The following is a 27,476-nucleotide window of genomic DNA, read 5'->3' as shown; positions in this document are numbered from 1 at the left end:
TGTACGTTCGTATTTGGATGGAAAAAAATATATTTGTTTTTTGTTCCAAGCTCTGTTCGTTTTGGTAAAACCATGAAAAAGGCATATTTGGTGTAGTTTATTTAATCTAATTTAATTAAAATTATTTTGATTTTTTTCTGCTGTTTTTGTATGCCTCATTTATTAATGTAAACGAACTAGTTCGTGTAATTCGTTTGGAGTTCACTATAACTTGTATTGTGATCTTCCTTATTATTTCCTCATAATAATAATAATAAAAGTAAAGATGCGGAAATTGAAAGCATGCATTTCATTTGGCTATATAGTGTGATTAAGTGTGTGTTTTTCGCGAGCGGGTTGCTGCTGTGGCGGGGCGGGGCAGAGGATCGCGATGCCGGCTCAGCATCGTGACGTCTATCAGCCATCGGCGATGGATGATGGCATCGTCTATCGACCCAACCCTACAGCGATGTAGGGCGATTTTAAAGTTGGAGGAGAAAATGAGATGGGAGTTTTTTGACATACCCTAATTTTATTGAACGGGAGTACACAGAATACGCATGCGCATTGCAGAGCTAGATTAAGGTTAAAAAGTGTATAAATATTCATTTATTTAAGAAAATAACTGATCGTTTCGTAATAATAAGATCCTTATTCCTCGGCTGGGATCATTTAGAGCCCTTTGAAGCTGTATTGAAACTGCGTTTTTAACCTTTAATCCATTGAGCACCATTGAAGTCCACTATATGGAGAAAAATCCTGGATTGTTTTCCTCAAAAAAAAAATTTATTTCTTTGCGACTGAGGAAAGAAAGACAATAACATCTTGGATGACATGGCACCCCCGTGTCATCCAAGATATTATTGTCTTTCTTTCCTATAAAATTTTTTACTAATGAATCCAATCCCTTGATTGTTCTGAATTTAGGATTATCAATACCTTTATCCATCTTTTACCTCTGTATTGGCACTTTGTGTTTCTGTCTGTAAACATGAAGGGATTGTATGGCTTGCAGGTGGTGACCTATGAAAGCTCAAACTGAGTCATGGCTCCTTCACATCACCTCCAGCCCTTTCTGCCTCCCACACAGAGCAAAAATCACACTGACACCACTCCATCAGTCCAGCCCACAGCCATGAGCTCTCAGCAGGCAGAGACACCTCACCGTTCTGCACGCTCATTTCAAACACAGACTTTGACATTGAAGGAATTGCGAACACAACACGTGCTGCAGGAACATCCATATCTGCTCTGAATGTACAGCCACTAAATTGCATAATCTACCCATGGAGCCAATTTCCTAGCTGTGCTGGATTCATGTCATATCATTACACATATTCTTCACTACAAAATTAAATAAATAATACAGAAAAAATAAATTCATTTAAACTCAAAATCAGTATGTGGATTAATTAATTCAATCATTAATAAATTAATTAATTAATTTGTCATTCATTCAGTTAACGCATTATGCATTTAATGCATTATTAATGCATTCAGTCATTCATTGCATTATTTATTCATTTACAGCATTACTCATTCATTGTATCAATTATTCATTCATTGCATCATTTAATGTGTTATTCAGGCAATCACTCATTCATTCATTCATTTAGTCATTCATTCATTCACTCATTCAATGCATTATTCACTTTTTCCTTTATTCCTTCATTGCGTTATTCATTCATTCATCATTTAGTTACTCATTCATTGTTTTATTTATTCATTCATTTAATGCACTATTCATTCCTTCAGTTATTCATTCGTTCATTCACCCATGTATTTATTTATTGCATTATTCATTCATTTATTCAATGCATTGCGTCATCCATTAATTCAATGTGTTAACATATTCATTTAGTCATTCATTCAATCATTCAATGCATTATTCACTTTTTCCTTTATTCCTTCATTGCGTTATTCATTCATTCATCATTTAGTTACTCATTCATTGTTTTATTTATTCATTCATTTAATGCACTATTCATTCCTTCAGTTATTCATTCGTTCATTCACCCATGTATTTATTTATTGCATTATTCATTCATTTATTCAATGCATTGCGTCATCCATTAATTAAATGTGTTAACGTATTCATTTAGTCATTCATTCAATCATTCAATGCATTATTCATTCATTTAGTTATTCATTCATTCATTGCATTATTCATTCAGTCATTTATTCTTTGTAATTATTCATTGTTATTCATTGATTCATTTAGTTATTCAGTCGTTCATTCATTCAGTTATTTATTATTGCATTATTTATTTGTTCGTTCATTCATTCAGTTATTCATTACGTCATTCATTCATTGTGTCATCCGTTCAATCATTCAATGCATTATTCATTAATTTGTTCATTTATTCAGTTATTGCTTTACTCATTCATTTAATGAATTATTTATTCAGCCATTCATTGCGTTATTCATACAATAACTCATTGCGTTATTCATTCATTGCGTCATTCTTGCATTTATTCAATGCATTTAATAATTTGTTGCGTTATTCATTCATTCATTCACTGCATCCATTCAATGTGTTCTTCATGCATTCAGTCAGTCATTGATTTATTCAATACTTTAGTTATTTATTCAGTTATTCCTTCCTTTGTTCATTCATTCAGTTAGTTAGTTCATTCAATTAGTTAGTTTGTAGCAGTGTATTAAGACTGATAATATGTCATCAGCTGGTTATTAATCGAAAATCAAAACCAATTTAGTAAAAAAAAAAAATTATCAAAATAACCAATTTAGAGTGATACAAGTCCTGAAGATTGTACCCTCTTGGACATACTGCAGAGATTATATAAAAGATTGTATTCATAAATTCAAAAATCTGTTAGAAATGTAGCTGAACATCATTTATAGTTTTACTGAAGCCACAATGTAATGAGCGTATAATCATAGTTTACAAATCCAGGGGAAACTGACAGGAAAGCTACAGGAATAGAGCTGCTTCAGATGACTAAAATAAGTACTGAATCCCCTTATAATGTGGTGTGGAGATGACCTCAAACTGTATGGGAAAAAAAAAAAAGAATTAGAAAGCCAGTGTCCCACATGCATCTCCTTATAGAGAGAGAATACATGAAAAAAATGAATAAAGCTGTCAAAATGCAGTACTACATATTTCTGTTCTCACAAGTTTAGGTTTTTAGGCAGACCACAATCATTTTTTAAAAGATTATGTAGCACTCACCGCAGGATGGCCTGATGGACAAGGGCCAGTGAGAGACTTTCAGACACTGCTGTATTGCCATCTTAGATACTTGAATGCCTTCTAAGTGTAAACACTAATTTTATGTGATGTAGTGAAAATTGCTGCTGTGAAGTTTTGTATATTTAATTGTCACCAAGCTTATTTTACAGCTGATGAAACTGCATGAATGACTTGATATTTATTAATGGAGACATATTATGGTTGTATAATTTTTGCAAAATGCATTTAATTAAAATGATTGAAAAACGTGAAAATGTTGAAATAAATCAGAAATATTGAGGCACTGTCCAACTGGGCCAGTAGAAAAAAAAAAAAAAAAAAAAAAGAATCTTTACTGTTAAGTCACTTATAAAACACTGATGTCCTGAAAATGTTTTAACTAATAAAGATCATTCTGTCTCCTCTACTACATATGGATTAAGCCACTCATATTTCACACTTACCAAAGCAGCAGCGAGCTGTTAAATAAGTCTTGTTTAAGAGGAAGTGACATTTCATCACACCTTTTGAAAAACAGTTTGCCCTGAAAACTAGATTCTGACTGAAAGGAAACTACATGCTTGTTTTGAACAGTGCCTTTATTAAATGTGCTTTGAATTTATAATCTGCTTGCTTTAGGTGTATAAATACATTAACCTTTCTGATTATTAACAAATTCCTCATCAGCAATACGACAAACACTAAAGACATATCAAAGTAATAAAAGATTTCTTTTTAGGAAAACTAACTGCAGAGCTGAAAAAAAAAAACGTTCAGCTCTGCAGCAAGCCCCAGGGAAACACACCCAGTTATGACATGTTACATTGGGAGGCCATAGAGTTGCTGACAGCAAGACTGCAATAACTCATAGTAAATCACAGGACAGATATAGGGCTTCCAACAAGATGGCCAGTTGAGGGATTTGGGTTTGTCTAGGCATAGGAACTTCCAAAAATGGATGTGAAATCTACATATTTTCCTACACTAGACTAGTCAGCGCAATGTCTGAACCACTTCAGTTGTTTTTAGAGCTCTTTATGACACCGATTTAGCATCCACCGCGCCAGTGTTATTTTAGGATACATTTACATGACAACGATTGTACTAAAAACAAACGATTTTCCTTTGATTTTTTTAAAAGGTTAGCATACAGATGACAGCACTATCAAAACAATCCCTGTTCATACGGATCCATCAAAATGATTAAACGAATAGTTCACCTAAAACTTTTAATTCTGTTATTAATTACTCACCGTCGTTGTTCAAAAACCATAAGACCTTCGCTTAACTTCAGATATTTTTAAAGAAATCCGAGAGCTTTTTGACCCTGCATAGACAGCAGCACAACTGACATGTTCAAGGTCCTTAAAGGTAGTAAGGACATTGTTAAAATAGTCCATGTGACATCAGTGGTTGAACCTTAATTTTATGAAGCTACGAGGCTATATCATGGCTGAGGGGTGAGAAGAAATTGTTGAATAAAGTAATTCTTTTAGTATTCTTGTACCTACATGAAATGAAGGTTGAACCACTGATGTCGCATGGACTATTTTATTAATGTCCTTACTATCTTTCTGGACCGTGGCAGTTACGTTGCTGTCTATGCAGAGTCATAAAAGCTCCCAGATTTCATCAAAAATATCACTATATTATATAGATCACATCAAAAGCACTATAGTACGCATGCCAGACCAGTAGTGGGCAATGTCACTTTGCCTGTGCACATATGCATTCCTATAGACTGAACATGAAATATGTATACACATGATGTCACGGATTTCATAAATTAACATTTTTTTTATAGTTTACACGGCGACTATAATGTTTTATATATATATATATATAATTATTATAAAATATAATTGTATATATAATTTTTCCTTCTTCATGCCACTAAAACGATAAAATGCATTAAAGGGTTTTCAATTTTTAGTTCAAAATGTTTTTTTTTTTTTTTTAATATAGCCCAATTTATTTTTTATATTTTTTGTTTTCATTCTTATTTTAAAATATGATCAATTGTGCATTTTCTCACACACACACACACACACACACACACACACACACACACACACACACACACACACACACACACACACACAGTAAGATTTCAAATTTTTATTAAAGAATTCTCTTCTACTCACCAAGCCTGCATTTATATGATCCAAAATACAGTAAAAGCAGTAATATTGTGAAATCTTTTTACCATTTAAAAAAAACTGCTTTGTATTTGAATATAGATTTTAAAATATACTTTATTCCTGTGATCAAAGCTAAATTTTAAACATTATTATTAGTCTTCAACGTCACACGATCCTTCAGAAATCATTTTAATATGATGCTTTGCTGTTCAAAAAAACATTTTATTATTATTATCATTATTACTATTATCATCATCAATATTTAAGACAGTTGAATAAATTTTTTTAGGAGTCTTTGATACATATAAAGATCCAAAGATCAGCGTTTATCTAAGCGTTTATCGTTTATATAAAAATGTTTTTGTAACATTATGTAATGTATGTAACATTATAGCTTGGTGTCAGTATTTTTGTGTTTTTTAAGAAAGAAATTATAGAAATTAATACTTTTATTTAGCAAGGATGCTTAAAACTGATGAAAAGTGATGACAAAGACATTTATGTTACAAAAAAATTCTATTTGAGATAAATTCTGTTCTTCTGAACTTTCTATTTATCAAAAAATAGAAAGGAAAAAAAAAATACTCAGCTGTTTTCAACATAATAAATGTTTTTTGAAAAGCAAATCAGAATATTAGAATGACTTCTGAAGGATCATGTGACTGAAGTAATTACGTTTTTTTCTTAAATAAACTTTTTTTTTTTTCAACTGATGTTTATTTTATTTCATGTAATGCTTTTATGGTTTTAGTTTTAATTTTAGTTAACAATAATAACCCTGCATTGCACTCTGATTAGACATCACGTTAAAAACAACTGAATGGAGTGGAACAGAAGGAAACAGAGTGGAACAGAATGCAACCGTTTTTTATAAACTGAACACTTGACACTTTGTCCTAAAGCTAATAAAGGAGCTAATGAAGAATAAAGAATTGTAATGTGTCAATGACTGGCAATTTCAGCTACAGTGGGGATGCAAAATAAAATCTGAATGGCTGCACATAATGCTCCTCCTGCCAGAATCAGTGCCCTGGCTGGGTGCATTACTCACTGACTCAAAGGAAACCAGAGCATCTGGACTGGAGATCACCGCAGGGATGTGTTTAGCCTGACCTGGTTGAGCAAAAAGGACACAGAGATGAAACTCTGCTTTTAAATCCAAGTAGACCCTGGCATCTCAGTGACACAAAAAAAAAATACATAGGCCACTCAATTTTCTAAGGTATACTACCACTCAAACATTTTGGGACTGTACAATTTTCAAAAAATTTGTAAGAAGTCTCTTATGCTCACAAAGGTATATATATTATGGTATATATTTGGTAAAAAATACAGTTAAAACTGTAAAATTGTGAAAAAGTATTATAATATAAAATAACAGTTTTATATTATAATATATATTCAAATTATAATGTAATTTATTCCTGTGATGGCAAAGCCAAATTTTCAGGGTCTGCATTTTCAGCAATTTTTCATGATCTTTCAGAAATCATTCCAATATACTGATTTGGTGCTCAAGAAACATTTATTATTATCCAAGTTGAAAACAATCATACTGCTTGCATTTTTTTAGGATTCTTTGATTAATGAATTTTTGAAATATAAATTTTTTTTTTTAAATGATAAATGTCTACGCTGTCACTGATCAATGCATCCTTCAATCAATAAAAATAAATAAATACATAAAACTAAAAATGACACTCGACAATAGTGATTGATGAAAATGCCTTGTGCTGTGTAATGTATGCTCACATATTCAGTAATGTAAATCATATTTGGCACTGTACATCACCCATGCGCAGCTGGATTTCAGGAGGTTTTTATTGTTTGAAGTCCCCTGAGAGTAACTTCAAGGACTGTGGTGATGCTTAAAATATGCAGTGCACAATGGCCAGCAGCAAAAAACAAGCTGACAGTCTTACTCAACATACTCACATACTGACAGGTAATTTATTCCTCTCAGACCTGCGGGGTCACACTCAGGGGTGGGTGGCCGCCTCCAGCTCCACCGCAGGTGTCTCATTAGATTGCCTGTGCTGCCCTGTCAACTCCACTGGAGCTAAACTATAAGAGTACAGCTAAAGAACAACACAGACTACACAGGTCTGTGTCTTGTTTTTGTCTCTACACCAGCCAAGTACGAGTTTCATCTGGATATGACTTGTAACAGAACCAGATTGATAACGGCAAGCCCCAGTTTAACATTTAAAAGTCGTCATGACTTAAGGAATCACTTTTTCATTTTTATAAATAAGAGGTCAACTATAAAAGTCTCACTGCAAAAAGAGCATTTTAAGGTAGTCAAAAGCTCATAACTCCTCAATTGTGGTGAACATTTGCATCTGACAGTCTCTACAATAAAACATCAAACCTACTTGAAGCGTGAGGTGACAAAATGAGAGATTAATACCCAATCATAATCACGTGGGCATTTTTGCTGTAGAATCTTGAAGAAAGTTAAAATCAAGTGTTTTTGTAAAAACAATAAAAGCAGTAATATTGTGAAATATTATTACCTTTTTATTCCTGAGATGACAAATCTGAATTTTCAAGCCATTTATTTCTTCAGTGTGATATGATCCTACGAAAATCATTCTAATATGCAGGGCCCAATAATTTCCACAATGCAGAAAAGGTGAACGGAAACGTGGAATTCAGTCATAAAAACAGAATTTTAAATGTCATTGAAATAAAGCAAAAGTAGGTCCATACACTTAAAACGCAATATGGACTAGTGTCTGTGAATATTAAGCTGTAAAAATGCTATTTGAATATGAATCCTGCATATTCTGCGTGTCTCTGTGTGAATGAATAACATAGACACGCAGTTTTGTTTACTACACACACTGAAGTGCCTCCTCAATATAAGAGTACATAAACACATAAGCAAACTTTAGAAGAGTCACTTCATGAGCATTTTAACATTTCTTTTGAAAAAAAAAAAATATATATATAGTCATATACACAAACAGAAACCTAGTCTTGATATCAACAAAAAAAAGTTAACTTGAAGAAATTGTGACAGAAATATATTATGTAACGATAGTACTACTAATAATACATTATTTATTATTAAAACATCAAGGAAAATTTACAAGAAAAAATATTTACCAGAATTTAGAAAAATTGTAATACACAGTATTTCCAAAAAATAATAACTTTTAATAATTTAATTAATTAATTAGAGATACTTGAGATGATTCAAATTTTATGAAACTATTAAAATTGAATCAATTTTAATAGAAAACACAGAATTTGGTAAAAAAAAAAAAAAAAAAAAAAGAATTTAAATAAATAAAATAATAAAATGAAATTAGGGCTGTAGCTATCGAATATTTTAGTAATCGAGTATTCTGACGAAAATTCCATGGATTAATCGGATAAAACATAGGTTTGCTTAATTAAAGAGCAATATTAAATATACAAGAGAAATTAAGACAGGTTTCTTAAAATCTACATTTTTTTTTATGCATATTATGCAACAATATTTTCCATCAAAAATAAGCATTTAGTTATTACCAATTTTTTTACTGTCTGTGCTTGTACTGTGAACAATAACAAAGTTGACTGAGATGAATTAAGTGATATAAATTCTGGGTTTAAAATAAAGCATTTTCTGAGAGACAAAAACAAATAAAAATAAATAACTTTCAAAATTACTTTTTTTTAATTATCAAAACTAAGGCATACATTAAAATAAATTATTAATAGTACTACAAAAACGCTGCCTTTAAGACTTGCAACTTAACTTTAAGAACTAAAAGTTTCAAAATCTACAGCTCAGGCATAACATAAACCTTTACTATCTTCTTCTTGGAATGCTTCGTGTGAAACCATGCATGGACTTGTGTTTTGCCACAGAGTGCTTTAAGCCAATAAAACTATAAGTTTTAAAACGTATACATTTTGCTACGGTTAACGTTGCGCATGTTGTTTACACTACTCCGTCGATTTCAACCCTCGAAAACGGAGACTTTTGAAAACGCTGTAGACCCACTGATCTATATAGATCACTGTGTAGACCCCGTTTTAGTTTAAAAACTCCGGTGTTGCGTTTCAGTGTAAACGGACCAAAACGGAGACTTTTGAAAACGATGGCGTGGCTGTCCACATTCTCTCTGCGTATCCTTGACGACCGTGTAAACAATAACATCATGCTCGTTGCTGTAGCCATAGATGTGTAATACATAGTTTCCCCTTTGACCGCTCCAAGCACGTCCTCCATCTTAACAATAGGGAATCTATCTATACATATCTATGGTTGTACATGCATGAATGGTAATATGGAGTTTTCGGTTGTGTGGTGTAGACGGAGATCCGTCATGCGGTAAATTATATTTTCACACAATTGCACTGGCCGTCGTGGTTTATCCCTTACGTAATTAACATACATTATTTAACAGCCTTCGTCTCGACTAGCAATCACACTGATTCAACGCTAAATTACGTTGAATTTACCTGTCTCGGGTGACAGCCAGCATGGACGTTATGCTGCTGTGGTATGCTAGCTCAATCTTGCAATGGACACACACCACAGCGTTCTCTTTACTTTTCAATTTGAAATTATCCCAAACCTTGGACATTTTCTGTCGTTTTCTCCTGTTTGTTTCTTCTCCTTGCTCGTTGCCATTGTTATTACTACCTTCCATTTTGCAGCCAAAAAATCATTGCGAAAAAACGAGACGTGAGCTTTAAAGGTGCAGTGTGTAGATTTTTGCGGCATCTAGCGGTGAGATTGTGAATTGCAACCAACGGCTCCCGTCCACCGCTCACCCCTCCCTTTACAGAAGCTACGGTGGCCCACACGGGATTAAGATGTCGTCATTTTAGACAGCAAAGAGTAATGAGGTTTCTTTTAAAACGTAAATTAAGTAATTATATTTACTTAATAATTAAATAAAACGATGTTATTGTGAATATTACAGTTACTTGTTCATCACTGTGTCAGTGTTTTTCCGCTAGAACAACAGTGATAAAACGCGATCTGTAGAGCAGTTTGTCCGTTTAGGGCTACTGTAGAAACAATACGGTGACTTCCATGTGAGGGGACCCGCGGTGTATGTAGATATAAACTGATAATTCTAAGGTAATAAAAACATAATGGTTCATTAAGTAAGGTCTTTATACATCCCTGAAAACATAGTTATGTATACTATATTGCATTTCTGTCTAGAGATCCTCTTAAATATTACACATTGCACCTTTAAAATAAATTAAAAGAGGCTTCGAGGCAGAGGAATTTGCCTCGATCATTTTTTGTAATCGAGTTACTCGAGGAATCGTTTCAGCTCTAAATGAAATAAAATAAATAAAATGTATTTAATAGGACCTTAAAAATGTTATTGCTAAACATTTAATAAATTGCTGTTTGCTGTTGCTGTGCAAGTTTTATCATTTCAATTCATTAAACATGCATTTTTTTAACCATTAAAACAGAGTCTAGAAAAATTAAGGGGAAAAAACTGAATCCAGAAAAAAAAAAAAATGGAATTTGGGGAAAAAAAACAGATTTCATAGGGTCCTAATAATCAATTTCTTATTATTTTCAATGAAAAATAAACAGTTTAAAGCTGCAGTCCATACGTTTTGCCTCTTTGTCGCCTTCTCTGTGTTGAAACCTAAGGTTGTGAACACTGGCTGGTTATGTACTTGCTCAAAAAATGATTTCATGTAATTTTTAACCAAAAAAAATGTACAGCTTTCTTTTTTTTTTCTAGGATTCTTGATGAAGAGTTTTTCTTTCTATACTATTTTTGTAAAGGGTCACAATTTTGGAACTGAAGCACATACTTCAGTCCTTAGAACACAATAGCAACAAATACCAAAGTGTTTCCTCGCTCCAAATTCAAACAGACAGCCAACAGCATGATAGGCAAGACATAACAGCTGGGGGTCTCACTGCACCAGACTGGATCTCCCCACACACGTCACCCACTCGGCAAGCTCACCACAGTGTACATGAGAGACACAGACAGAAAAGAGAGAGAGAAAGAGCAAGAATGGGGACACAGAGTACCACACATAATTTAAAAAGTGAGATGAAATCAGAATGCAAAGACTAGGACCGTCAAAACATTTCATAGACAAAACATATATATATTTTTTTTAAATATATTTAAATCTGAAAATTAGTGCTAGACGCTGTAGCTAAAACATTATATCTAAAGTGTGCATGTGTGGGCAGTGACTAAATGAATGGGAGGTGACTCAGTATGCGTGGAAGTGAGAATGCAGAACTCGACCAGAGCACCCGCCGGCTCCCACCTGCTGTCACCCCAGCTGCTTTAGACGGCGACACACGCATCTCACCTCGTTGACCTCTACGACCCCTGCTGACATCAACACAGCAGTACAACTACATGGCATCGTGTAAAATCTCTGCACAGTGACAGTCGTTCAACCACAACAAACTACTATCAGACTATCATATTCACAACATAACACACGCAACACTTGATTTATAACTGAAATATTAACAGCACATTTTTCAGGTAATATAGCATTAGCTATGAAAATAGGGCAATCTTAAACATTTAAACAACTTGTCTGTTTGAAATGCAAATGCATAACATACAAGAATGTCAGTTTGTGCTATATTTTCAACTGACAGTCTTCCCTGACAGGCTGTGAGAGGCAGGCCTCATGTAAAACCTCTGATCATACTTCTAACGAGACCTATATTCAGAAGAAAGAGAAACACAGCTTCAAACTGGAACAAACATCGACATCACTTCCTCTTCATGATGTCACTCACCCAAATTTTGTGAAATATCACTAAAAACCACTAACATTCACAGCTTGTCATTTTAAGACAATTCTCACAACAAGATCAGCAATACTCCAGGCTTTAGCATCACATGATCCTTAGAAATCATTCTAATATACACTTTTAACCAGTGTATATACTCTATTATAACCAAAATAAATCCTGAGAAACATGAATGTCCAAAGAGAGACTTTAAATCTTCTCGTTTCATATGCATAATATTTGTAATATGCCATAGAAACAGCATTGACATTTACATGAACCAAACTAAAATCTAAAACAAGATAACCAAGCAATTTTATCTCTATAAGTGGCACTCTAAGACAGAAAAATAGCATAGTGTGACACATGAGCAATTATTTTAAAAGCAAGATACTTTACATTCAGTCCCTCATCTGAATCCTCCATTTAGCCAGGGTCGTCTTCTCTAGTCTTCACAGAGTGACACAACACAATGACCTCGAGTAATGCAACTGCTCATTAACACTTCCACAGCTTATTCTTGCAACTACTCAAGTTTAATTTCAGCTGACCAAGACAAAGATCAAACTCTCTCACAGTCAAAAATAGGTCCTTCCAAAGACAATTAAGGGATAAATGCTAAGCTACTTAAAGCTTAAAAGGTAAGCCAAGGAAAGTTTTACAAAAACCTCTAGGTACAATAAAATATTTACCTCAGAAACTGTGCCTTTATGCAAGCGTTTAATTAGTATCAAAAAGTTCGAATTATTCTAAATGTGTACTAAACAAGATGTGTCTAGATTTTCTCAACAGAACTCTAAGACCCCACCTAAGTAGCTGTTGAGGACTACTAAGAACATAAGAACATCTCTGGTCCTTCTGAAAAGTTAAGTGCTAACAGCAAGTTTTAGCTTCTGAGGAGGTAGGGAAAAACACTATGGGTAAATTCAGAGCACATCTGCTGCACACAAACCTGCAAAGCAGGAGAACCCAAATGAACCCAGCCAGAGCCCTGAGAAAGAACCTCTGGAAATCCACAATCCCAGGACATTGTGGGCGCTGATGGTTATCTGTAATGATTACATTTGTGCAGGTCAACAACTATTGCAGGAATCAGTCCAGTGAACACATCAGCTAAAAATAGAAGCATTTGTATGTCAAAACAGGTTGAATTACTCAGTTATGAATCAAGGGGGTGATAACAACAAGAGTTTAAAATTAAAGTGTTTGATTTAGTGAGTAAACATACTTCAACTGAAAACTCCCTTCCCAGACCACCCATGCTCATGCTTTGTATAGAGTTCAATAAAACATTTTTTTTTTTTTTTTTAGAACTGGTGGTTGACAAGTATGGACTTTTTAACAGCTGATGCTAGCGCTGAATGATCCACAGCTGTGTTCTTTGGTTTAGTGATAGTTGTTCATGAGTCCCTTGTTTGTCCTGTTTAACTGCCTGCTGTTCTTTAGGAAAATCCTTCAGGTCCCACAAATTCTTTGGTTTTCCAGCATTTGTGTATTTGAACACTTTCCAATGACTGCATGACTTTAAGAGCCATCTTTTCACACTGAGGATAACTGAGGGACTCATATGCCACTATTACAGAAGGTTCAAATGCTCACTGATGCTCCAGAAGAAAAAAAATATGCATCAAGAGCCAGGGGTGTAAACTTTTGAACAGAAAGATGATGTGTACATTTTTCTTATTTTGCCTAAATATCTATTTTTCCCCCCATTTAGTACTGCCCCTTAGAAGCTACAGAAGATGCTTGCATGTTTCCCAGAAGAACAAATAAGTTAAACGTACACTGATCTTTAAATTCAAAAAGTTTTCATCCCTGGCTTAATGCATCGTGTTTCCTTCTGAAGCATCAGTGAGCGTTTGAACCTGTAATAATTGCAAACAAGCCCCTCAGTTGTCCTCAGTGTCAAAAGATGGGTCTCAAAATCATAGTCACTTTTGGAAAGAGTTCAAACATAAACAATATTTACAAAATCAGAAATAAATTTAACAGTTAATAAAAATGAAAACATAATTTGAACTTTAAAATTAACCTGCATTTTGCATCTCTCAAAAAAGTTCCCACAGGTACGTTTTCATCATGAGATCAGGTAGTCAAACACTTATGAGCAGATTTCGATAATTAAAAATGTCAAATATATAGGCCCACCACTACTTAAAAGGAACACTCCACTTTTTTTGGAAATGGGCTCATTCTCCAACTCCCCCAGGTTAATAAGTTGATTTTTACCGTTTTGAAATCCATTCAGCCGTTCTCCTGTTCTGGCAAGATCACTTTTAACATAGCTCAGCATAAATCATTGAATCCTATGAGACCAATAGCATCGCGTTCAAAAATGACCAATGAGTTTCGATATTTGTCCTATTTAAAACTTGACTCTTCTGTAGTTATATTGTGTACTAAGACCGGCAAAAAAATGTAAAGCTGCGATTTTCTAGGCTGATAAGATTAGCAACTACACTTCCATGATATTACTGATATTACTGCGTCTGCTGCGTCCATATTACAGCAGCAAACTTCCTTGACTATACACCGGAATGGGAGTGTAGTTCCTAATCTTATCGGCCTAGAAAATCGCATCTTTACATTTTCCACCGGTCTTAGTACACTATATAACTGCAGAAGAGTCAAGTTTTAAATAGAACAAATATCGAAACTTGTTGGTCATTTTTGAATGCTATGCTATTGGTCTCATAGGATTCAATGATCTATGCTAAGCTATGCTAAAAGTGATGTCGCCAGAACAGGAGAACGGCTGAATGGCTTTAAAAACGGTAAAACTCAACTTATTAACTCAGGGGGAGTTGGAGAATGAGCCTATTTCCAAAAAAGTGGAGTGTTCCTTTAAGACTAGCCGACTTCCACTGACTTTAGAGGAGAACGACAACTAACTAAGTCAGGTTTTTCTTTTTCTTTTTAGGGAAAATACCTTATGTTTTAGTTAAAGAGAACAGAGAACACTGGTCACAGAACAAAATAATGTTTCAGTGCAAGACGTCTTACATAAAACATTATAAATTGGCTTCGGGAGGGAAATTATGACAAGCAGGTATAAATTATTACCCCTTTAATCATCAGAATACAACACCTGCTAAGAAAAACACTAATTGACTGTATCTTTCTATGGTTAAAATCAAGGGGCGCTTGAAAACATATTTTAAGTTTAGTCACATCCACCAGTCACATAAAACTGACAATGCTCTGCTCTCTGCAAACCATGCTTATTATGTTCTTCAAAGAGAGGCTCTCGAAAAGGGCAAACCACTCAGTAAAAAGCAAACCAATAAAAGGGGGAGAGTAAAAAAAACACACTAAAAACACTTACACTGAACACTGTATGACATTCTTCTTAAAACATTATGCATGTGCAATACCAAGCAAAGGATTTAAATGTCAAGATTTCTCTAGAAAGGAACTTTCTTCTTAATTAAGACAATAAAAATGATCAAAATCACAAATTCAACTCATGACTACCATGGTAAATAAGTACTAGAGAGCACTATTTGCCTATAAGAGGACATGGGAAAGTCCATTGAAGTTCATGCATGCAAGGCTTTAAAAGAGACCCCTGGGCATTGCCTTCAGGTGGATGGTTGGTCACGGCTGTGCATTTACAGCAACATAGATGTTGCGCTTTTGCCACTACAGACAAATATAATGTTCTCCCAAGATTATATAACCATAATTTTAGCATATTTTAAGTGCATGCCTGTAAGTGTTCAGACACTGCAAGTGCTCCGCACTCAGAAAACATTCTCTTTACTTGCGACCCTACGATAATAACTGTTGAATTCTAGAGGACTCTTTGACGCAAATGTGCGCTTAAACACTCTTAGCCTGTTAAATAAATTCTGGTAACGGATAAAATCAGTAGACTATGATCTCATTATGCTAATTTCTTTCAGTACTTCCAGATGGCTGAGTCTTAAAACCACTTCAGCATTCTGTTAGGGTGATGAGTGATCATAATTGGCATTGAATGATAAACAGCTTTACCCACACCTTTTACTCTGATCACATTCAGGTAAGAACACACTGGAATTAATCTAATCGTCACAGTTCTAGAGTGACACACATTTGCGCCAGACTGAATTGGGAGTCCACATTTTTTATTGGTTACATAAGTAAACCGAAAGAAATATTGTCCTAAATACACAGAAGTAAAGCAAAACACATTAATGTCTGTCTCCACAGGTAACTAATTCCAATTTTGAACTGAAATTAGCCTTGAGCAAAAGCTGTTGTGAGAGATTTTGTAATGCATCTTTAATGATTCATTTGATTATTATTCTCATTTTTATTCCAAAGTAGCAGGCAGCTCTTGCTGATTTCATGCTCTTAGATGTGCAGCCAAAAAATACGGTCTAGTTTTTTTCCCCCAGTTCTTTCTCCTCCAAGCGGTCACTCAAGAAGAGTTTTGATTTGCTACGCTGTAAAACCCAAAGAGCTGTGATAACTCATTTCAATTGAGGAAACAGATTGCCTTAAACTTAAAGTACTATGAATTTATATTATATAGCAAAGCATGCTGGGAGCTAGAAATCTGCTGTAACTTATTCAGTTTGAGTTGTAATTCGGTTTGAGTCCTAATAACTTATCCTCATGTCGTTCCCAACCCGTAAAACTTTCGTTCATCTGTAGAACACAAAGTTATTTTTGATGAAATCCGAGAGCTTTCTGACCCTGCACAGACAACAACGCAACCATGGTTAAGGCCAAGAAAGGTAGTAAGGACATTGTAAAAATAGTCCATGTGACATCTCTGATTCAAATTGAATTTTATGAAGCTGTGAAAATACTTTGTGCACAAAGAAAACCAAAATAAAGACCATGCCTCGTGAGCGTGCGTCAAAGATTGACAGGAAGAAGAAACTGTTGAATAAAGTCAATAAATTAGTTTCTTTGCGTGATCTTCAACGAGTTGTTGACTGCTTCTTTGTTCATAGCACGTATCAACCTCTTTCGATTCAATACCTTTATGCACTGAAAACTTAAGGGAGCCAGTCTGGCGGTTGTGTAACTCTTTCCTCTTGTAGCTTTATAAAATGAAGGTTGAACATCTGCTGTCACATGGACTATTTTTACCATGTCCTGACGACCTTTCTGGGCCTTGAACGTGTCAGTTGCGTTGCTGATTGTGTTTTCCAAACATGAATGAAGGTCTATGGGTTTGCAACAACATGAGGGCGAGTAATTATTGCCAGAATTTTCAATTTTGGGTGAACGATCCCTTTAATTACAATTAGTTGAGTTCACATAACTATTAAGTGCAATTTCAGTAACATTGGGGTAAAATTAACTTAATAAACTTGTCTGGTAGGTTTGACAGTGTACCATTTTTCTTAATCTGAAATAGGCTGACAGTCCTAACACAAGTGATTGACACCAAATATCTGCAAATACACATTAAAGGTTGTATCAGCGATTTCTAGCCTGAAACATAAAGTGTCAAATTCAGCTGACCTTTCATCATGATCCGCTCGCTGCCTGACCCATAAATTGTCTGTGAAAAAAACGCGTCTCTCTGGTCAGCCTAGGGTCCGAGATATGCCAAAAAAAAAACAATCGGCACTACCAACCTTTCCACAGATAAACAAACAGTGTTCCAACCAATCAGCGTCAGGGGTTTGGTGTTGTGGACTTTCGCTCCGCCTCCCTCACATCCCTGCACCAGTAGGAAAGTCCACAACACCAAACCCCTGACGCTGATTGGTTGGAACACTGTTTGTTTATCTGTGGAATAGTTGATAGCGCCGATTGTTTTAATTTGGCATATCTCGGACCCTAGGCTGACCAGAGAGACGCGTTTTTTTCACAGACAATTTATGGGGCAGGCAGCGAGCGGATCGTGATGAAAGGTCAGCTGAAATTGACACTTTATGTTTTAGGCTAGAAATCGCTGATACAACCTTTAAAGATGTGATCGTCAACCCGTTGTTGACTGCTTCTTTGTTCATAGCATGTATCAACCTCTTTTGATTCAATTCCTTTAAGCACTGAAAACTTTAGGGAGTCAGTTTGGTTATAAAACGTGGTTGTGTAACTCTTTCCTATATCGACACCTCCTAAATATTCAACAATTAAGCTCAAATACCACTTTCTAACTTAATAACAGCCTAATCAGTGCTCACTGCACAGTGTGATCACCTTTTGCCACATTATTTATCAAAGTAATCATATAGAGGGTTAGTAATTATGTGGTTCCCTACTATTATGTAAAATGATTAGAACAGGATGAGATAGACAGATAGATAGACAGAGAGACAGATACATGAACAGAAACTTTGTAAATACTTATTGAAGCTTCTATATAGCACTGTAACTAATGATTATTAAAGTTGACGCTTTGCCTATCTTAATTTTACAGTCAATGTATAATTATAATGACATGTATATCAAACATACGCTGGATAAACAGCACGGAGAACACTGCAAAAACGCACATGGATGTCTTACCTTTGTGCTAACGATGCATAAACAGTCCATTCTTCAGAGCGCGACCTCTCAGCATCTCATTCCAGTTGCTCTAATCCTGTCGCTAAAATATGCGAATGCATATGCAGGAAAGCATTGCGCGACCGACAGGAACTTACTCTCAGTTGAGCAAACAACGTACGCATCCATATACTCAGAAAAGTCAAGTCTGCATCACCTTATGTTTCCTTTCCGCGGGAGTGTGTCGGGGATGCTGAGGAGGAGGACGCCTGCACTCATATTGACGCGCGTTCAGAGTTGATACGAGCTCCACGGGGAGACCGACCAGCATAATGTGCTCCCCTCACCTCTGGACGCGCGCGCTCCAACAGCACGTCACTACTGAGTGAGTAACCGTGTGCGTTAAAACGCCTCTGCCCTGCTGTTTCAACATCAACCAGTGGACTTTACGCAAAATGTTTGCGATGTTCTAACTTCGTACAAAGGGTGCTTAAAACTCCACACACAAATTTGACGGTGATACGCAAACAACACGTAAAAGCTGCTGATTCATCCATGTTACTAATTAAGTAAGCAGGTTTTTGATTGTGTTTTACGGAGATATAATCAGTGTTGGGCAGTAACTAGTTACTGTAATAATATATAATTTTTAAACTAATTACTTATAAGATTTCAGTAATAATATTACAGTTACCATCCATAAAATAGCTTAGTTACTTTTAATGCCTCATCCCTGCTGATTTAAAATCCAACAATTAAATAATTCCTAGATTTATTTTCACAATTGTCATGACTGCCACATGCATGTAATGACCCCAATGTAGCAGGCAAGTTTGAAATATCGAAAAGCTTACATTTAGCAGAGAGAAATATTGCATTATATTGATTTTGCCAGGAAAAACAGATGATCTGAACACTGTTGTGTAAGTTGCAGCTTTACTTTACTCTGGCATTACATCCCACCCACATCCTTTTGATCAGCATGTGGTGCATTATATTACTACAATTAAAAATCTTTTTGGAAAATTAAACCGTTTCTTAGAAACTTATGTGATTTGACAAAATACATAATGACATAATGAATATAATCGTATATGGGTAACAGAGAAATTACAATCAAGCTACACATGACAATTATTGAGAATAATACAACACTTCTACTTGAATGCCACCATCAATCACTATAGTGTTTGTATTAACTTCTGACTGCGATCCAATGTGGATTTTGGTCAAATGATGCAAAAATATGTTGGTAGTAACATTCTAGAAGAATTTTACGTGGAAGATAAACAGTTACAACTTCTGTGGGACGTAAGGAAAAAGTAATGTAACTAGTAGTGTAACTAATTACTGTTGTCAGAAAGCAATAAGTAACAATATTACTTTTTAAAGGAGTAACTAGTAATGAGTAAAATATTATGTTCTTTAAGTAACTAGTCCAACACTGCATATAATGTATCTGTGACTTTTTTTTCCTTTAATTAAACATACCTTTAGAAAAAGCAAAAACACTAAGTATAGAGCAATGAACATAAACAATGCCACTGAACTAAACGTAAACTTGCATATTTCACAGATTATTGCTGCTGAAAATGGTCAATTATTGTCATGTTTTGGGCTGTACTAATCAGTCGGACTGGGAAAAACATTTGGAGTACTATAGACTGCCAAAACCTTTAACAAATCAAGGAGAAGAGAGCAAAAACTGTCTGAGGAACAAAAGGCGTTTGTCAGCCACAACTGAATCAGGATCTCCAGGGCAAGAATCTTGATAACATTCGTGTTTGTTCTTATTTCCAGTCAGGTAGGTGAAATATTAGGCTAATATCTTTGTCATATTAATCTATATTGAATTAATACTGCTTGTACTGCTAAGTGCTTCTCTGATTTAGCAGCTTCCACATGTTTTTTCTGTGGTTTCGACAGCATAAATTAGCAGAACAACGTATTCAATTAAGAGTACATGAACTGTGCAATCCATGCTGTTGTTTGCATTCAAGTATCACCAATATGGCTACACATCCAAATCGTTATGCAAGTGCAAACCTTACATAAATAGAGAGACAGGGAGAGAGTAATATTTTGAAGAAAAACATGGTTCTGTAATAGTATAAAGAAAGCTATTGTAAAATCCTAAAATGGCTGAAAGAAATACTAGTGCTGTCAATCAATTACAACTAATTAATCACATATTTTTTCCTAATTAATCACAACTATTCCCACCTAACATTTTTAAATATACTTTCATATTGCAATAATTTTTACAGTGTAAAAACTGTATAAATACAGTATATTTTTAACATTTATTTGATGGCTTTTTTTATGACTGAATGCGAGTGATACCATTAAATTCTCAATTGTTCTTTTATTCCCCCAAATATTTAACCATAGACTATAGTGATTCAACATTACAGTATTTTCAAAAGCTATAAATTAACATTTACTAGACTTTCTTGTCAAGAAAACAAAAAAACAAAACAAAAGCAGCAGTTGTGAGTGGGCTGGTCAACCCTAAATATTTTCAATGCTGTTGAACTAGAAAAATAAATTCCATGCATTAACGTGTTCATTTTGACAGCACTATAAAATACATTTTGTTTCATAAGTAAAAGTTATTACTTATGTTTCTAGGCATGTTATACCATTTCCTGTTTCCTATGCTTTCATAAATCACAGTGAAGAAACAGAAGTTTAAAAGAAATAATAAAAAACCTCAAAGCTACATCCTCTATGCCAGTGGAGACATGAAATTCATCTATGCTTCAAACACTCATCTAATTCTTCCGAGACTTCATAGAAATTAGTTTTATGCATTGTTAAAACACTTTCTATCCACAGCGTGGCATTACTTCCAATCCCAACAGAAGGGAAATCTACCCACTCTCTAGCCTAGAATGTGAACAATATAAATGAAAATGCATGACCAACCCTTTTCCGATTTAAATGAGAAATAACATTATTAAATAACAAGATAACTAAATGTTCTGCACTTAGTGCCACAGAACTCCTCTGTGCTATTTTAAGAATAACACATTTAAATCAGTCAGAGGTTTAACACTACACGTTTCAACTTTAATTACATCCTCAATTATCTTTCAAGCACAAGTACTGGATGTTCTGAAGTACGTTCACCAGAGCTGAATCATTACCATGACTTGACATTATGACATGACAAAAGAGCGTCACCTCTATACAAATATAGACTTCAAACACAATTCGAGTTCTTTAGTTACGCAATATAACATTCACAATCAAACCGTTTATCCAAATATCAATACAGCTCAGAAAACAAAAAAAAACTTAATGCTACACGATGCCAGAGAAGAACCTTTATGAAAGTGGTTCCATAAAGAACCTTTAACATCTGAAGAACGTTTCTGTTTCACAAAAGGTTCCTTGTGACGAAAGAAGGTTCTTCAGATTATAAAAAGGTAAGAAAGAGATGGTTCTTTGAAGAACCTTTGACTGAACAGTTCTTTGTGGAACCACAAATGGTTCTTCTATGGCATTGTTGTGAAGAACCTTTTGAAACACCTTTATTTTACCTTTAAAATGTGTATGTATATAGCTTACATTTTAAACTATTACCTTGTCTGTTTGTAATCTGACAATAAAAATAATCCTACATACCTACAGAAACAGTAACCATTGTTGTCTTTAAGCTATACAGTAGTCCGGTTTAATTTCAGATTAATCTGTTTTTGAATGAATCATTGCAGGAATAACAACTGCTCCCAAAAGAATAAAGAATGCACCAACAATTGTGTCATAAACACCAACAATCACTCTAACGGCAGGAAACCAATTATGACATTTAACATCCACATACTGCATAAAGCAAAAATGCAGTTCTGAGAGGCATATACATCAATAAATGTTCTGCTTACCTCTTTGCTTTGTGCATTGATGCTGGGCACAGTTTCTATTGGTCCAGTGGTGCTAGGAGGACCAGTGAGATTCCATTCATTAACAGGCGGAAAAGTTTCTCTGGTTTTGATTCTTGACGGATCTGTGGGCTTATTCTCATTATCATTCAGGCTCTCTTCATAAAATTCCTGGATATCTGAAAGAATTATGAAGTTGCATAGTCAAATAACATGTGGTTAATAAGCCACCAACAGAAGTCAAATCCCTATGTATACAGACTCAAAGGCAGACAGCAGCTGACATTTAGGTAACATACTGCAAGACTGCCATGTGCAGTGAAGTGAGATTCTGATTAAGTCATGTTTAAAAACAATAACCTTCTTTTGACCTTTCAGAGATACTGGAGTCTCCATAAATGATTTTAGCCTAAAACACTCAGATGGACAAATAATAACACCGTGAGACATGAATACCCTTAATGGCTGTAAACAGCACTTCCCTGGATTCATGCAGAGTTCAGGCCAAACTAAACGATGGGAGTTCAAAATCAAATCATGGAAGCATAATAGCAGGGATGCACAAGTTGTAACCATCTGAGCACAGAATAACTGGAAACTGAATGGAGCAATGATGCATTTCAAATGCCTTTTAATTTAGCACTAAAAGATTTGTACTTTGATTATAATAGGGTTGGCCCTATTATATGCTACACTCTAAAAATATTAAAATAGGGCATAATGTAATGTATTAATATAAAACATACTTAAGTGTTTTGCCTGCATTTTTAAATTTGCACTACATTGTGTTGTTTTGGAGTTAATGAAAATGTCTGTAAAGTTAATGGATAATGTCCTGGCAGAAAATTACCAGTGCATTTTCTATTAACAGTGCACTCTAAATAGTTTACAACTGCCACAAATTTATTACAAAATCCATTCATCAAGTCTCACCACAACCTTTTTTAAAGATGCCCACTAAGCCTGTGCTATTTTTATAAAATAAATATACAAAAACTTAACTAGTACGTAGCTATTTTTGGATGTTCTGTTGGACTTTTAACAGCAAAATGCTTATCACCACCCATTTCCTCTTCCATTTGATCTTAATTGCATAAACTCCCAAAATATCCTGCTTAAAAGAGGAAACTCAAAGGATTTTCCCAAATTGACAATAATGTTCTTGAAATTACTGCACAAAAAACAGTGTTTAGACTATATTCCCAGCAAATACAAGCCAAAGACACTTTACAATGTTTTACGATTATGATGTGTGTGTGCGTGTGTATTATATATATATATATATATATATATATATATATATATATATATATACACACATATACATACATACACAGTTGCAATCTAAATTATTCAACCCCCCCAGAGACTGCAGTACTTTACAAGTGATTTTTGCTCTTTCTGAAGATCCAGGACTAAATTGCATCTACAACAGTTTTCTGGCGTATTAGAAGTGATAATGTCAATACATAATGTAATGTTTTTGAGTTATAGGATTTTTTTTAATAACACAGCTATGTCAGAATTATTCAACCCCTATTCAACATTGCTGTTTTAAGACGATTATTTTTATGGTAAGGAACAAAATTGTCTTTAAAATTACAAACTTATTAAAAATGGAATTAGCTTGGGGTGTTACACATAGTTTACTCTTAGCCCATGCATGTGCTGAAGGTGAGTAGCAAATATGGTAAAGTCGACAAAGCTCACACAAAATCAATAGAGAAGAAATAGTTTGCTATATTAGAAAGTCTAAAACTACATGAAGATTTCTAAGACATTACAAGTCCCTAGAGACACAGCTGGCAGCCGTATTCCTTAGATTAAAGTGTGTTGAACCAGAAAACCTTTGAGGCTGTTGAACAAAAAAGCACAATATCATAAAATGTTTGACCAGATCAACTGAGAAAAACTTGCAATGTACAGCCAAAGACTTGCAAGATGACCCGAGGAAAGGAGGAAAAATATTTCAATGCTGTGTACAAGAGGAACACTAGACAAGTGTAGTCTTCATGTTGAGGAATCTTGCTGAATACCACTCTTGACCAAGAAGAACAAAACTTTCCTGCAGGACAATCATCCCAAATTATATGTTCAAATCTACTTATGCTTGATTTAGAAATCAGTCATAGAATGTTTTTAAGTGGCCTGTTCAGTTTCCAGATTTAATTCTGATTGAAAATACATGGTTGAAATTGAAGCAAGCAGTGGCAAAGTAAAAACCAAAGATTTTCAGTGATCTGAAAGCTTTTTCAGTGGAGGAATGGCCCAAGATTGCAGCAGAAAGGTGACAGAAGCATCTAAGCACTTCCAGGCAGTGTTTATTGGTGGTTTTAAAGAATAAAAGACTCTACACCAAATTTACTTTCAGGGGTTGAATAATTTTGAACATAAATGTTTAGAGCCAATTCGATTTTTTTTTTTCATTATTCAACAACTTACGTTCTCAGAATTACTCAAATGTGTATTAATAAACTTTCTTTAATAGTTTACTGATGCCTTTGTTGAATTGTTTTCACAAAATGTTGTTCTCTGCAGCAAAATGTCTTGCAGGTCAAGGGGGTTGAATCATTTTGATTGCAACTATACATACATACATACACACACATATTTTTTGGGAACCTGTGATTCTTTTTTCAGGATTCTTTTGATGAATAGTTAAAAATAACAGCATTTATTCAAAATATAAATCTTTTCTAACAATGTAAATCTATGCTATAACTTTTTATTAATGTAACACATTCTTGGTGAATAACAGTATTCATTTCTTTCAAAAAAATAAAAATTTACTGACCTCAAATTATTAATATAAAATTACTTATATTATAAACAAATGCTGTTCTTTTCATCTTTTTATTTGTTAAAGAATCCTGGGAAAATAAATACAAAAATCACAGGTTCCAACAAAAAAAATTACGCAGCACACCTGTTTTCAACATTGATAATAAATCAGCATATTAGAATGATTTCTGAAGGATCATGTGACACTGAAGACTGGAGTAATGATGCTGAAAATTCAGCTTTGTATCACAGGAATTAATTCGATTTTAAAATATATTCACATAGAAGTTGAAAATTGAAATAATATTTCAAAATATTATAATTTTTTTCTGTATTTTTGATCAGATAAATGCAGCCTTGATGAGCATAAGAAACGTCTTTGAAAACCATTAAAATCTTACCGTTTAAAAACATTTGACTGGTAGTGTAGTGTGTGTGTGTGTGTGTGTGTGTGTGTGTGTGTGTGTGTGTGTGGGTGTATGTATACACACACACACATACAGGTTCCTCACCAAGCCTGCACTTATTTTATCCAAAATACAGAAAAAATGATATTGCAATATAAAATAATGGTTATTATTTTAATATATTAATAATAAATAATAAAATATAATTTATTCCTGTGATGCAAAGCTGGATTTTCATCAGCCATTACTACAGTCTTAAGTGTCACATGATCCTTTAGAAATCATTCTAAAATGCTGATTTATTATTAAAATGATCAATGCTGAAATCAATGTTGTGCTGCCAAATATTTTTTTGGAACCTGTGATTCTTTTTTTAGGATTCTTTGATGAACAACAAGTTAAAAAGAACAGCATTTATTCAAAATATAAATCTTTTCTAACAATGTAAATCTATGGTATAACTTTTTATTAATGTAACAAATCCTTGGTGAATAACAGTATTCGCATAAATCAGCATATTAGAATGATTTCTGAAGGATCATGCGACACTGAAGAGTAATGATGCTGAAAATGTAGCTTTGTATCACAGGAATAAATTACATTGAAAAATATATTCACATAGAAAACAGTTATTTTAAATTGAAATAATATTTCACAATATTATTTTTTTCAGTATTTTTTTATCAAATACATTCAGCCGTGATGAGCATAAGAAAAGTCTTTAAAAACCTTACTGATCCCAAAATATTGAGCAGCAGTGTAAAAAAAAAAACAGTATGCATTTACACCTGCCTATAGCCTTCTTAACATTTTCTCTAACTGGCATTTCAGACAAAAACAACATTTAAATTGCTATGTGCAAACACCTTTATTTGCAGTTGAATAAGAAAAACAAACAACACTTCAATACATCACTGAAAGCCTCAAACATGTCAAATGATGAAGTCAAACCTGTTCCACCATCTTAGCACAACAAAACAAGTGTTAAGAAACTTCCTTGAGGAAAACAAAGCAGCAACCTACCTATAAGAGCCTGGAAGAGTGTACTCTGAAAAATATTGATGACTCTCTCAATTGAATGTCTGAGATGAGGGTCTCCAGTCTTACTGAGTTTAGTCTGGTATTCCTCCAGAAGCTGCAGTGCCCTCTGAGCATCTGAAAAATACATTATATAAAACCTGCTGAGAAACACTGGCCAAACACAACAAAGTAAGACGTTCAAAAATATTTAGAAAATCATACAACTTGTATACTAAAATATTGGCATATTTTAACATTTTAAAAAGACCTTAACGTTACCTTTCTTTCTTACTGGCATGATGAAGACTCAAAGATTCCCACAAGACTTAAAGTCCTACAACTGTTAAAAGGCGACTGCTGTAAACCATTGGAATGAATGACCGATCACTTTCACTTTCAGTCGCGTCAGTTTGATTTCGTCGTGATCAACAATCACCGGCGATCGTTGACCGGGTCAGAATGACATCTGAAAGCGTAATATCAACAATCCTCCAATTCAATAAAAACGGTAAACGACCACTTTACTCATAACCCTGTCACATGCAGCAGGACGCCGTGAACACTTCCATACAACTCTCAACTTTAATAAACTTTCTGCAGACGAATGAATGGAGTAAATCAGCAAATCGCAGAGTGCATTACAAAGAGTTGGAAAAACTGCTTTCGATGTGTTGCAATGGAACTAGTAGAATAGCCAGAAATACTAATAATCCCTGTTGAAGTGCAAGTAAAGTTCACTCGCGGGCGGGTTCCCGTTCATACATCTCTCCCGTTCTCTCGACCGGAGTCTTGGATCCGCACACGTCCGTAATCGAAACTTCTTCAGCGTAACACTTCCTCTTTCTTCTAGTGTGCCCGAAATTCCCAAACTTTCCTGCAAAATG

General features: G+C 34.4%; 1 protein-coding gene across 1 annotated transcript; it reads right to left on the bottom strand.

The window, feature by feature from the left end:
* Positions 1-1,022: 1,022 nt before the first annotated feature.
* LOC141347543 (disks large homolog 1-like) lies at positions 1,023-27,457 on the bottom strand. The gene is made up of 4 exons (XM_073852544.1): positions 26,872-27,457; positions 26,596-26,727; positions 22,388-22,563; positions 1,023-1,172 (listed from the first exon to the last, which is right to left on the bottom strand). Exons 1-4 carry the CDS (start codon positions 26,888-26,890, stop codon positions 1,023-1,025), a joined length of 477 nt encoding a protein of 158 aa, XP_073708645.1. The 5' UTR covers positions 26,891-27,457.
* Positions 27,458-27,476: the final 19 nt, after the last annotated feature.

The sequence above is a fragment of the Garra rufa genome, chromosome 12 (genome assembly GCF_049309525.1).
Source record: "Garra rufa chromosome 12, GarRuf1.0, whole genome shotgun sequence".
In the NCBI taxonomy this organism is placed as follows: domain Eukaryota; kingdom Metazoa; phylum Chordata; class Actinopteri; order Cypriniformes; family Cyprinidae; genus Garra; species Garra rufa.
Note: the sequence above shows the minus strand (reverse complement) of the source record. Positions and strands in the feature narration are given on the sequence as shown.

Coding starts and splice junctions, on each gene's coding strand:
- LOC141347543 (XM_073852544.1), bottom strand. Junction 22,564..26,595: donor ACTCTTCCAGGCTCTTATAG/GTAGGTTGCTGC, acceptor TAATTCTTTCAG/ATATCCAGGAATTTTATGAA. Junction 1,173..22,387: donor TCAATGCACAAAGCAAAGAG/GTAAGCAGAACA, acceptor TCAATGTCAAAG/TCTGTGTTTGAAATGAGCGT.